At 37.9% G+C, this 14,719-nt stretch overlaps 1 protein-coding gene across 1 annotated transcript; it reads left to right on the top strand.

Moving 5' to 3' along the window:
• Positions 1-4,323: 4,323 nt before the first annotated feature.
• On the top strand, positions 4,324-14,409 carry LOC104081694 (mucin-2-like; the record flags this gene model as incomplete). The annotated part of the gene is made up of 10 exons (XM_009584533.1): positions 4,324-4,393; positions 6,052-6,316; positions 8,828-8,942; positions 9,635-9,725; positions 10,124-10,233; positions 10,473-10,689; positions 11,975-12,092; positions 12,415-12,553; positions 13,205-13,315; positions 14,340-14,409. Coding segments are annotated over exons 1-10 (1,306 nt in total), but the record flags the coding sequence as incomplete, so codon positions are not given.
• Positions 14,410-14,719: the final 310 nt, after the last annotated feature.

Raw genomic sequence — 14,719 nt, 5'->3', positions numbered from 1 at the left:
CTTTCTCATGCACTGTTCAGCCTTCTGGTGCTTGTCTCTGTGCTTTCTTAAGTTTTTGTCAAGGTGTGCTATGGAGTGCTTACTGGTATCTCGGTGAAGGAAGTACCGTGATTGCGTGTCAGACATCTCTTAATTCATAATCTGCCTATATTTTGCCAGAGCTATTTTAGAATGGCTGCCAGGGAGTTCAGACAACCCATCTCTGTGCTTGAGATAAAGGGAGTGATGTGTATATCGTGCAGTTGGTCATGTGGAAAGTTTTGTGTGTTCTGGTGAAATGCTGGCAGGTGGGAGAGTAGCAGAACAAAATCCCATGACTACTTCTGCAGACCAACATCACTGGTAGAACATTGCTTCTTGGTTTGACAGCCTGTGATCAGCAGCAAGTCAGGAATACAACGGCAGATATGGAAAAAATTTCAGTCATCAGGTATAATTGTACTTTCTGAGGTATTTCTACAGTGGTCATCCTGGGATTGCTGTGACAAGACTGCAATGAGATTTCCTCTTGGTATGTTAACAGATAGAAACAGAACCCAAATTCTTGAAAAATTATTTATTCTTCCTAAAACAATACGCCTAGCCAGGTCTCTGCTTAATTTTATCTTAAAGTAATATAAATTTTCCATATAGGCCATTTTCTTCTGCAGCGTGAGTCAGAATGAAGATAATCTTCTGTGTAGGTTCCCTTTTTAACAGAAAGTATACTGCAAAATAGATTTACACTGTAATTAATATGAACATTAAAAGTTAGCTATGCCGATGGAATGATTAGAAATAGTGTCATAAAAGTTTAAGGGTAGGGAAACACTCAATGCATTGACACAGCTATGACTCAAAACACAATTTTATCTCTCCTTCTGCATCTGCTGCTATAACAAACACACTTGCCATGCAATTAACTTTTTTTAGGTAAACTTTGAATTTTAGCAATGGCACTTGTAGCACTGGTGTAGGAGCTCCTAGGTCAGGCATATAGTGAAAGATTATGGGAACTTGTATTTCTACTCATGGACTTCAGGAACTTTAAAAAAACTATCTCTGTTAAGACTCAGCAGTGGGTTGTAAATATGAAAACATTCCTTCTCATTGCTTGTTCTGGTAATGCCACTTGCACAGTGATAGCTTTTACCCAGTTGGGATTCCATATGTTTTCAGTTGTAGTGGGAGAGGATTGAAGTGCATGCAGAATTATAAGAAGTAGTATCATTGGTATTAAAGGCAAATGAACACCTGGTATTGGAAAGAGGAAGATCACTTCTGATTAAGATGTCCAGAAGCAAGGAATGTCATGAAGTTCCACAGCCAGGTCAACTCAAATGTAGATAATTGATGTAACCTTAAGGCACAGATGCTGACGTTAAAGCAGAATTATATTTGTTCCAAAATGGATTGATTACTTCAGGATGTCAAACAATTTATAGTAAATAAATTAATGCATACATATGGATGCAGAGTTATCTGTGCATTAACAGTAAGATTCTTCTGGATTAAAATGCGTAATCCAATAAGCTGTAAAGTAGCTGAGCATGAAATAAAACAGTCTATGATGTCTACCTCAAAGACTGATTATTTCTGAAAGGCATGTAAAGCAGCTGGTAGACAGGATCATTATCCTTCTAGCAATAAGGAAGCAGAGATTCTATAGTTTGGGACACTTTCTAATGCTAGCAAAAGTACAAATACTTATGAATTGTGAAGATGAGGATCTGTACTCATTTCTCGCCAGATCAGCACAGCCATGTAAGCTTGAGTGCAAATTCTGTAAGAGTGGTCTCAATGCTCAGAGGCATGTTGCTTTCCCTTATTCTCCAGTTTGGGATGTCACAGCGAGCCACAGCTTCCTATATGTCAGAAGAAGGGACAATGAGAAGTTGTTGGTCACTCTGAGAATAAAAGACTGGAGAAGGAAAATAGTCCTGTTTTAACTTGACAGCCCAAGAAGGAACCATGCTCCCTGTACAGGCAGGCTAGAGCTGGGGCAGAGAAAATCAGTCACTAAAATTTAGTGGTGCTTGGCTAACAGTGGGTCTTCAAGGGGTTAGACCTATCCATATCACCCAAAGAAAGGTGCATCTCTCACCTGCATAGGAGAAAACCACCAGCATATTGAACTGAGGGATGGTGCATCTTTAGGTGAAGAATGATTACCTTTCACAGTCACAGCAAATGAATGAGGCTGGTTCCAGATCTAGAAGTTTCATGGCAAAGAAACCTGAATGGAAAACCTGTAAGTTTCCAACTTACACCTGTGAGCATACACATCCAATTTAATCTAAAAAGGGGTCAGGTCTGCTGTATACATGGAGTTGCTGTTACAGTTTGCAAAGACTGTATATGAATTAAGTCATGGAGACTCTTTTTTCTGGGGCAATAGTAGTTCCAGACAAAAGACTATCTGGAAAAACACAGGGAGGAAAAGAAAAGCTCAAAATAAAGTCCTTCAGGAATCTCCTAGGTATTTTTAGAAAACATTTCTGAACTAAGAGTTTTAGTGGCATAAAAGACAGAGTATTCCAAGATGGGAGATGTCTGTGAGGTGTCATAAGAAGTTAGACCTGCTAAAGTAACCATCAGGGAAAGGTCTCTGTAGACAGTGTTTCTTCTTTTTTCTCTAAATAGTTTGTTCTAAGTCGTTATTACTGTTTTTATTTTTATTTTCCAAGAAGGAAAATCAATTCTATATTCTTCTAGTGATAGACTCCCAAAGGAGAAATGTCATGAGTGTTGAGTGAATGATACCCTATGTAAGGGTGAGAGAAGTGCAAATCTGTATCTTCAAAGAGGAAAAGCAGAAAGTCTAAAACCTTTTGAGATGTATTGAGGAAAAACAAGAAGATGTTCAGCTTGAGGGTAGGCAGTACTTGAGATAAAAATATCAAATAAAAGAAAACAACAGCCAGACCATGCCTTTATGACAAAAGGGTGTTTCTAGTTGACTAGAGCAACCAAAAGGGCTAAGTGAAGATTTTCCTTGATGTTTTACAAAATATAAAAGTTCTACTTGTAATTTGAGCAATGAAAGTAAGGAACACTCTGAACAATTAAGAGGATTAGGGATTTTTAGACACTGCACTGAGAAACTTTTGATGTGAAAATACAGAGCCTGGCCTGGGAGCTTTAAGAAGTAAACCCTATTAGTGCTATGAAGCAGCCTTGTTAAAAGATCTGTTGAAATAAGTGTATTTTACCTCAAGGAGTCTGTGTTTTGTCTTCTGAAGAGAGTTGCAGAAACACTTTCTCAAAGGAACTTTTCAGAGTAAAATACAGTGCATGTGGAAATCTTGTATTTCTGAAGCAGCATTCTGAACTGGTTCCTGGTTCTGTTTTCTGCTTTCTTCTTCTCCCAAGGACCCTCTTCACTTTTCTCTGCACAAAGCAAAGCTGACCCTATAGGTTTTGTAGAATCTGATGTGGGACAGGAGACATCATTCATGTAGAAGGTAAGCAAGAACGAGCTGTTTAGGGAGATTCTCTCTGAAAACAATTGTCTGGACAGTGAAGTTTTCCCCTTTTTCCTTTTTTTTTCCTTTTTTGTTTTTTTTTTTTTTTCTCTAAAACTTAATATGTTGTGAGAGTCTCTACAACCTTTTTGATGGACTTTCTGTTGTACCATGACAATGTTCGATAGAGTGTCTCTTTTGCTGTGAATTCCTTGGACTTACTTTGTCACCCCATCTCAATTATGTTCTGGGCATATTACACAGTATTGGCTATACCTTGTTTTAGATGTTTCCCAGAGCTTTACAAATGAAAGGAATCCAATAATTGTCTGCAAAATAATTTTACTATGCATGGTGTATCATTTTTATTTGTAAAGGTTACTGTTGTCTACAAGGAGCTTCACAAACATTATTTAATTTTTACGGATATCATTCTAGGTGATGTTGAAAAATGAAAAATCCTTTGGCTTTGAAGCCATTGTTTGAGGGTATCTCATCCTAAACTTCTTTCAAGGGATTTCTTTGTTCAGCCACTCCAAAATTCACTATTTGTTATAGGAGTTACTAAAGGTTAAACTTGGTGTAAGCATTTGAAGGATTTAAAAGCATAGCATCCTGTAGACGAAATAGAGCAATAAAAATTTGCACGATTACTGAATCAATATTATACCATTTCCTGTATACTGAATTCTTTAATTTATGGTGAAAAATACCTGTCTGTTTACTTCTTATCTTCTGTAAATATCACGCCTATTTTTTTACCCCTCCTCTTTCCTCCTCCCTTTGTATCTCCTCCCCTGTGATAGAATCAATTGCCTGAGTGGATATTATATAAAGAAAAGTTTTCAGTGGAGTTCCCAGTTCACCCACCTTAGCCACCATGGGGCTAAGAGTTGCCAGCCTTTTTATGCTCTGGCTGGCTCTTTCCTATGCAAATGAAATAAGAAAAGGTAAGCTCTAGAAATGAAATGGTAGCAGATTGCCTCCTGGAAAAGAGGGAGAGAATTAAAATACCACTGCAGAAGTAGAAGGAGGCAGTGCATTTAAATAATGCAGTGGAGTTTTAAGGTGCCTTAAATTTCTTAAACTTTCAAATACTAAGGCTACATGGCTCAGCCAACAGGTAGATACTGCTCTTTTTGGAGAGATTAGTACTTATATCTACTATGTTAATCTCCAGTTTGAAGTGCTTGGAAAATATTTTCCGTGTTATTTTTCTTTCCATGTGTTGAGACTTTCCTAGGTATGGCAACTACTTGGCAGAAAGCAACTATAGGAGTTTGGGAGGGTCATTGTTACAGCAATGAAAAAAGTGGATGATTGTGCCTTCCGTTACTTTGGAATTACATAAATACTTTCTTCAAAAGTGAATGTAGTAACATTGGACAAAGGTCATTTTGTCACTCAGGACATTGATAATTCTTCTGTAAAAGCTCTAATTTACTCTATTTGTTATCAACTTTGTTTGAAGTGTTGAAATAGAGCTTTCATACTGAAAACTATTTTTGGAGGAATAGGTGATGAATTTTGTGCAGTGATCAGGTTTGTGGTGTTGGTCTTGGTCTGCTGCGTCTTGAATTCAGCAATGGGAGGAAAGCATTATCTTGCATTTGGTATCGCAGCTGTGAGCTCTGGGAGAATCCCTGTGTAGCCTTCCTTCTGGGGAGAGAAGCATACCAGCTTGGCTGGATGTATCTGGCATGATTGATACTATCGAAGTGCAGTAACTTGGAGGTCCCTTTGGAAGTTTCTCTTTCTCAAATTAAACACTGCAAGAAAATCTTGTGAAGATGAGTGTCATGTGTGGTTTTGGTACCTTGGCAAGTTCCCAAGTATGCTCAGCTTTTATGTTCACCCCTAATCTACAACATCTTGAGATTTATCAGATACTGTGTTAATTTGTATTATTTGTTACTATAGATGGCTGGGAAGGGAACAAATATCATCGTCTTCATCTTTTGCTACTGCAAAAAAAAAAATCTTTTTTTTCTCCTACCATGGTTATTTTCTGACCTATCTTCTGAAGAATTTCTATTCTGTAGTAATAGTAATCACTATTTCTGTTAGGAAAAGAAGGAATTCTTTAAAAACTCCTGTTGTGCACAAGTCCTTTCATAACGTTTAACCTATTTGCCTTCCAGAGAATGAGTGGTACTTCCTTGGTTTCCTAACTCTGTTTCCTTTCTAGTGCATGTTGCCTCAAGGAAGAAAATAGCTTTTAGAAATATTTAATATTGCTAAAAATAATACCGTGATTCAGAATAAATTAATATGTTTGGCAAAGCAGCTCCATTGCACTGATGCACCTGTTTGTTAGTGGTCAGCGGGTTAAGTTTCCCCACCTCATGGAGACAAGTTCCTTCACCTCAGTGAGGATTATAAGATATAGCCAAGTCTCAGCAGTATTTGTTAATGTCTTATTTTCCATTAGAGATTCACATCTCTTCTGCTTAATAGGCAGATACTTGATCAGGCTTGAGATCTGTGGAATCACTGTGCATATATTTGCAAGTGGTTTCTACTGTAAAATGCAACACTTACATTTTGTTGATGCTAGCTTGTTCATTTCACTTTTTTTCATGGCTATTTGTTTTTCATCACTTAACAGGAAGGACAAGAAACCATGGCCACTATGTCTGCAGCACTTGGGGAAACAACCATTTCAAAACTTTTGATGGAGACATCTATCAGTTCCCTGGCACTTGCGAGTATAATTTTGCTTCTGACTGCCGAGAGTCTTACAAGGAGTTCTCTGTCCACATCCAGCGTGCTCTGAACAGCAATAACCACCCTGAGATCCAGTATATTCTGATAACAATCAAGGACTTTACGGTGTACCTCAGACCAAAACTGGCAGTGGTGGATGGGCGGATGTAAGTTCCTTTAGTATAATAGTATTTCAGAGAAATGTGCTGGGAAGACAAAAGCAAGATTGATTCTTTACATAGCTGTCTGTATACCATTAAGGTAACTGCTACGAGCATTTCCACAAGCAGAAAAAAGCTCTTTGAAATCCAGCATAAAAATTGCTCTGGGGAGGGACTTTAGTATTAATCGTCCTTCCTATGCTGGCATAAGGGATGATTTAAATGCAAGTCAGGAAGAGGTTTGAGTGAATTATTCTTCTTCTGGTTGTGCAGGAAACAATGCAGCTCATGAGCCAGGTCTTTCACTGGCATAAAATGACATAGCTTCATTTGTTTCATGGCTTCACCTTGAGTTTACCTTAGCAGATGGTCTATCAAATCCTCAAAAATGAAGATTCTCCAGAGTATTTTTCTCTTATTTTGTGGCAGAAGAGAGGTGTTTTTTTCTGATCTTCATAAATAATTCTTTCAAGTGCAATGGCTACTCCTCAAGGGATTGTAACAGATATAATGCAGGTCAAAATTTACACTAATTTGTATGTGGCAATATGTACTTTTTCACAGTGAGCTGTTGTATTTTTCTCCTCCTGTAACATGGTCGCACAAGGAACTAGTCTGACACCACTGCTGGTGCCAAGTAGTGTCTTAACCTAGCCTTTCCTATTGTTAGCCTATCCTTTCAGTGTGTGTATATGTACACACTGGAACAAGTGAAGCAACTCATAGGTTAAGACATAGTTCTGAAGATTGAAGTAACTGGCTGTTAATATGTCTTAACATAATTTTAAAAAAATCCTTCATATCCCATTGTAGGACTGGGTTTTGTCCAGAATTCAGCTTTTGCTCTGAAGTTTGGAAGCCACTGCAATGAAAATCTGTTCAAAGATAGAAAATGACATTCAGTTTTCCAAGGATCATACCAGAATGCATAACAAAATGACATGAAGTTATAAAAAATACATTCTTGCCCCAAATTGAAAAAGCCCTTTATTGTATACTCAGATCTTAAAAAGAACTCCACGAAAAACAAGTTTAGAAATCCTTTAAAAATTGTTTTTTTAAACCAAGCCTCTTTTTGTCTTAGGTAGTGTTCATAAAACAATAGATCCCTTCTGAAAAGGTTTTTGCTGCATGGGGTATTTACTTTTTTGTAGAACTTAATTTCCCATATTGCTCTTTAAACGACGTATGATCCATTGTCACGCTATTGTAAAATAGCATTTCACACTACTGAAGTGAAAACTGTAAAGTAGAAAAATGTGTGAATTTGCCATTTGGTACCTGATCCATTGATTGATTGAATGTCCTAGTATTAGAAAAAAGGAGAAATATTCCATGCTGTGATAGCTGGAAGGTGAAAAGCTGCCCAATGTTTTATAATCCCTCTCCAAAAACATGATCTCTTAAGGCCTCATTGTCCAGAGGATGAACAATGCAGAAAGTAGAAATAATCACTTCTGAGTTCCTGCCTAGTATTTCAATGTGTAAGTCATTTGGCCATGTTAAAAATACCTGAGGTAAATAGTTGGAAAAATCCCAGCGACAGGAAATTAGGAGATAAAATTCTCCCAGTCAAGAGAGTAGTTAAGAGGAGATGTGCATAGTATGTGTATGTACATGAATCGTGATAGGTAATGATTATCTTGGCAAATCTGCAGAAAATGAACTGGTTATTTTGCCTGGACTCCAGTTTACACTACTTCTGTTTGAACAGATCCTAGTTCTTTAGATTTTAAAGGATGAGGCTGCTTGCCACAATCCCTTTATTGCTGAATGAAATTCAGCAGTGTGACTTGTTAAATAGTGCACTCTAAGACAGACGTACAAGAACAGGAGAGAGATCTGGTGAATTGATTCTTTATCAGACAAAAACATCTATGCTCAGCCTTCTGCAAAATATTTTCTGTCACATTAACGTGCTGTCACCATTAACAAGCTTGGTCCTGTCAACCAAAAACTAATGAACTAAATACTGAAACAAGCTACTGAATTCCTCTTAACATGCTCCTTTCTTTTCAAAGTTTTGTGGCAGTCCCTGTATCTGCCTGTGCTTTTTGAACTCTCTCTTGAGCAGGAAGATCCTTGCAAAGGAACATTCATTCTCTCTGAAATGGTTGTCAGATCTTTGGTAAAGAAAAGCTTCCGTTTATGTTGTTACTTCTTTCATTGAAGTAAATTATTAGTGAGTGTTTGAATATCCCCTGTTAATACAAGGATGATGGATTTTCCTTTGATTAAGCTGAATACGTCTGACATTCTGGCTTTTTTCTTAAAGAACTCGTACCCTTGGGGAGGCTTTGCCTCTGAAATTGCTTTGCCTTTTAAAGGCAATGAGTTATCGCATCAAATGTCAGAGGGAGAGGATTTTATGCCTCATTAAAACAAGGCATCCTGTGCAGCTAGATCAGATAGATAGAGACCGGTTTCTCTATTCATTAGGGTATTTGGCTTATTGCAGACATTCATGTCAGCCCTTATGTTTCTGTACTAATGCAAAGTCTCTGATTTTCTTCCTAGTGTGAAGACACCTTACTACAGCTCTGGTGTGCTCATTGAGAGCAATGACATTTACACCAAGGTTTATGCCAAATTAGGCCTGATTCTGATATGGAATCAGGAAGATGCACTGATGGTATGTATGATCCAAGTCTTTTTTAGTGGTATTTCCTGGGTTTAACAGACTACTGTATACTGAACAGAAGTAGAATCTCACAAACGGAACAGAGCTAGAGTGTTAGGCTGACTCATCCAACTGACACTCAGAGTACCTTATTTTAAAAACATAAAATTCCTTTCTCTGCAGTGTGATAGAGGTAGCAGTACGGCATGCAGATAATCTTACTGGTCTCAAGAAAGGGAGAAGGACCTTTCTGAGAAATAGCTAATGTTTTTGCTATAGCACCCCCACAATCCAATCTGCACTTTCCTTCATTTGTCTTTTAAAGGACTGCCATCATTGACTTTCCTAATCTACAGCAAAACTTAAATTTTATCCCAGTAGGGAAAAAAGGAGAAAAAAAGAAGTCCTGTGATTTTAAGAATGCTTTCTTTTCATCTTTATCACCATGGTGGTTACTGCCATTATTGAAATACAGGAGCTTCAGTCACTTCTTTCTGTTTTCTGTGTTATTTTTTGCATCTAACTCTGTGCTTATTAACTATGTTACAAATTCATTTGCAATAGCTACTTCTCTAAGAGTTTTGGGTTCACCATCGTTTCTGGTGTTTAGCAACTTCCCTTTCGAGTAAATGTATTTGCTTTGGAATGTCTTCATGCTCCAGATAATTCTTTTCTATTTTTTTTTTTTTCTTTCCATTACCTAGGTGGAGCTGGACAGCAAATTTAATAACCATACATGTGGTCTCTGTGGGGATTACAATGGAGTTCCAATCTACAATGAGTTTATCAATGGAGGTGAGTCATCTTACCATACTGACAATTATCACAGAAGGTAGGCTATTAAGCATTGCGCATAGGAGCGTCACAGGAGAGCAAATTTCACCTGACAGATTTCTGTGATTGCCCCAGAATAAACGTTATGTTTCAGTGCTGCATTCTTGGTCTAAGATTATTTTATTCCAGATGAATCATCTTATTCTTTTCTCTACCGGCCTTCTTTTGTCGTTACCACTTCAAATTTTTAAGCACACTTAGACATAATAGACATAATTCAGAGCAGAAACCTGTGTCTGACAGGCATATTTGATACCATAGTAACTGTTTTCCTTGATCAGTAGAGTCCCAGGAATCAGATGCTCCTTGTTGTCAATTTTTGGGGCTCAGCAAGTTCTCTTTGTAATTTTTTCTCATAGTTGCAAGCTACAATTCAATTACGTATGGGAATTTACAGAAGATCAGCAAACCCAATGCCAAGTGTGAAGATCCTGATGAAACTCAGGCTCTTCCAAGCTGTAATGGGCATGTGAGTATTCCTAGTGGCGAACTTCACTTGCATGGGCACATGGAGACATCCTTGTGCTACGGGGAGTTAGTGTGTGAGGAGCTGGGAAGACTTTGTCCCTTCCAGGGCAAATGGTTTCTTCTTCCTTTCTCGAATAACTGTTGCTGTTCAGAAGACAGCAGTTTTTATTACAAGACAGGAAGTGTCTAGAAGCTCAGGTGCTTACAAATCTCCTAAATATTATTACTCTTCCTCCTTAGCGTGCTGAGTGTGAAAGGTTGCTGACTTCCCCTGCATTTGCTGACTGTTGGTTGCGTCTTAATTTGGAAATGTACATCCAAGCCTGCATGCAGGACAAGTGTGCATGTAATGGAAATGAGGACTCCTTCTGCCTCTGCAGCACCATCTCTGAGTATTCTCGACAGTGTTCACACGCGGGTGGCCGGCCGGGTGAATGGAGGACACAGTACTTTTGCCGTAAGCAGCTATATAAATTTTACAAAGAAACAAATATTTCATGGGTGTAGCACTGTGAAACATTTAAGTTCATTCCTTCCTTACAAAACTGTAGGCATGTATTATAAATTTCATACCAGTAGTGCAATAAACTATATACTATGTTCTTCCTGTTTTCTTCTTCTATTACCCTTGTTATTAAGAAATCTTTTTCAGCAAGCAGAAATTCTGCTCCCATTAAAAAACTGTGAGGTCTGATGCTGCAGATGACTGGGATAATTTGATCTATTCAAGACCAAAAGAAGAAAACATAAAAAGCAGGGAAAGCAGTTCAGAAACAGACAAACATGCTTTCCCAGATGGAGTCTGGCTTGGGACGCCACTGGCTTGAGGGGAGTAGGGGATATGATCTGTGGTTTCTGAGGAATGATGGACTTTACACTCAAATAACTGGTGGTGCCTTTCTCATTTGTTCAGCCAAGACCTGTCCTGATACCATGATCTATAGAGAAAGCAGCTCACCCTGCATGGATACTTGCTCACACCTGGAGATCAGCAGCCTTTGTGAGGAACACTACATGGATGGTTGTTTCTGCCCTGAAGGCAAGTGTTATTCTAGCTATTGTATATGGAACAAAACCAAGAGCTCTGGCAAAGGAGATCATAGCTAAAATATTAAATGTAGTCCAATTATATCTTAAAAATTAGTACTGCCACTCAGTATTTCCCCCCCTAGGAGAACATAATTATAAGGTTTTTAAAAAAAGATTAATTAATCAATGATTTTTTATTTAAATCATATTACACAATGATAGGTAATAAATCTGCTTTTTACTTCTCAACAAATGGACTTCTGCTAATATATAGAAAATCATGGTTTTTAGGTTGAATAATTCTGAGACAATGAACATCATTTGCCCAGAGAGTGATAATGAGGGACAGTGAGTGAAATTCTCAGACTTACTGTCAACCTTAGGAAAAAAGATTACGATGACAATCTACAGAGTATGCCAGAAGGACTGAAAATCTAAACATGTAAAATTATGAGATTGTTCTTGTATACTTATATTATGCTTTTCATCTGTGTATAGTTATATAAATGGATAGACTTCGATTTTCAAAGCTGGATAAAAGTGTTTCCCATGTGTCTTATACTACAAAAGGTAGAAACAGTATTCTTCAAAGTTTTGATAATCTCAGCCTCTTTCTATGTCAAGTTAAGAGCATGCCTCCTCTGAGAGTTTCTCCTCTGTGGAAATTGCTTATTTCAGAAAGAGCTGGAATAGTTTACTGTTGTGCTTTACAGGAACTGTGTATGATGATATTACTGAAAAAGGCTGCATACCTGCTAGGCAGTGCCACTGCAAACTCCATGGAAAGAAGTATTCACCTGGAAAAAGCATTACCCATGAATGTGAAGAATGGTAAGGATCATGGTTGTTTATACACCTTTCTTTGAATGACTGTAAATGGGTCTGCATTTTTCAATCTTCCACTTAGTCATACGAGACTTCCTGAAAACATTCTGAACTTAATGTTTTTGTTGCATGTTTATACAACTAACTTTCTGAAAAGTTTTCTTGTATCTATGGTATATGGCAGAGGGGAAATCTTAAGGAAATGGTCAAAGATAAAGTTTTAAAACATCTGGGGATATCTTGCTCTTTGCTAGGTATACAGATGTTTTCAGTGCTCTCAGCTCCTGTAGTATCTACAAGCATTTTTCTATTATTTGTCTGTTTATAGCACCTGTGATTCAGGCAGATGGATGTGCAAAGATCTACCCTGTCCAGGCACATGTTCAGTGGAAGGAGGTTCCCATATTACCACCTTTGATGGGAAGAAATACACCTTCCATGGAGACTGTTACTATGTGTTGGCCAAGGTACTGTGTACTGTAGGGCTTTTCTCTTGTAGAGTAAATACAAGTGTCTGCGCGCTGATATGTAACAGCTGTGAGTTGTTGTTTTATTCCGTTTTTATTGGATGGGGAAAGCAGAAATGCTAAAATCTGTACTGGAAAATTCAGGATGGGCTGTAATAGCCCTAGGGGGCAGTTGGGCACTTACTGCAATGGATGGTTAACTTAGGCAGATAGTAGACTATGCTGTCATTATCCAGTGCAGTCCTTCATGTATAAGAAATCAAAGGATCACTCTGGCTTCATGAATAGGTAGACTGCAAAAATTGGCGGTTCTCAGGATTAGAAGCTCTCAGGCAGATCTGTAGTATCTGTTTCTGTTTCTGAGTGTCAAAGTCAGCTAGGGAAAGGAGCTAGGAAGCTATTTCATTCATCTGCCCTTAAAATATCTGGTGCCTGTTCTTGGGTGACAAAGATCTTGCTGAACTAGAAACCATACCATTGAATTTGTTTGAAAGACGGTTCAGCTTTCAGAGCCAGCGCTGAAGTGGTGGTCTTAATAGCTAAGTTCTACAGTAATTGTTATTGTAACTGATGACTTTAGTCTTTGTTTTGGAAATCATCTTGTGAGATTTTTGATTGGACTAATGGACATTTATTTCCCTGTGATTGTAGGGTACTGTAAATGACAGTCATGCTCTCCTAGCAGAGCTGGCTCCCTGTGGCTCCACAGACAGGCAGACCTGTTTGAAGACTGTTGTGCTGTTAGTAGATCACAAAAAAAATGTAAGTGTTCTGTAGGTTCTGCTGGATATGTTGAAAATTAGCATATTTCCCTTACTGTGGGGCAATAACTAATTCTTCTGGAGTCGCTATTGTGGATAGATAAGGCACTTCAGACAGGCTGAAAAACAACTCAGGCTTCTGCCTCAAGAACTCAAAATAGACCTAAACTGAACAAAAGATGAGATTCAAATAAGTTGACATTTCCCCCTCTTCCCTTCTCTTCTCTGTGCTATATGATTATTCTCACTGTATTCCACACTGGCTGGAAGTAAGAATACCATTCTTTTTCCCCTCACAGTATTTTACGTTATTCAGATATAATTTTATAGATTTAATTGAGTCTTTTTCAGAAGACATCCCATCTTTGAACGTTGATACAATCCAACCTTCTTAAATATTTGTATTTTCAACTTTAGAATTCTGTTTGGCTATGGAAATATCTAGACTATATTTATACATAATTTTACACACATGTAGACATAATTTTCCTCCTGGGTTTCTGGTCTTCCATGTCCTTGCCAGCATAACTAGAACAAAACCAAACCAAACCAATTCAGAAACCCATCATTTTATGTTTTTGTATGTACAGACTAGCATTTTATGGGGAAGTTTAACAAACTGCTTTCTTACCATGCCAGAATCATACTAAACGACTACACTGAAGCTGTGGCACATGCTTTTATAGGGAATAGGAACTTGCTGTAGATCCTGAAGGCCCAATATTTTCTTTTACTTGCTGAAACCAAGGTGCCCAATATAAATGAGCTTTGCATTTCGTTACTGCTATAAATTGTTGTAGGCAGGTGTAAGTGAAACACTGAATAGCAAGATGAAACCTTACTTGTATCCTGTAGGTCTGCTGCCATATTCAATTTTCAGACAGATTCTTCCTTTCAAAGATTTTAAGTTCTAGTTACAGTCTGAATGTGCAAAATGTCTCCCCTCTTAATTTTTTTTTTTTTTTAATTAGTTCCTTTTCCTCTCAGTACCTGGAACCTCAATGATTCTATTTGCTATTATACAGGTGGTGGTTTTCAGATCAGATGGCAGTGTGTTACTGAATGAGATGACAGTGAACGTGCCTCATGTGTCAGGTAAGGGACATAGCCTTGTCTGTCCTGTGTCACACACCTGACTTCTCATGTGGGGGTGTATTTTTTCAGAGGCAAAAGTGGAAGAGAGGCATATGAAATTTGTTCAGATTTTGCAACAACTTGGGGATGAATGTGATTTAATAGTTGTCACTGAGAATTTCATGGGCAGACTGACTCTGTATACAGCGCATGATTGAAAAAGTGTCCCTTCATTATTTTCATACATCTTGAATATACTTTGGCATGTAGCTTGGGAAAGAGGAATTGTCATGGCTTAAATTTAAAGCAAATAGCTTAACCTGCCTATAAA

The sequence above is a fragment of the Fulmarus glacialis genome, unplaced genomic scaffold (assembly GCF_000690835.1).
Source record: "Fulmarus glacialis isolate BGI_N327 unplaced genomic scaffold, ASM69083v1 scaffold8849, whole genome shotgun sequence".
Taxonomy (NCBI): Eukaryota; Metazoa; Chordata; class Aves; order Procellariiformes; family Procellariidae; genus Fulmarus; species Fulmarus glacialis.
Note: the sequence above shows the minus strand (reverse complement) of the source record. Positions and strands in the feature narration are given on the sequence as shown.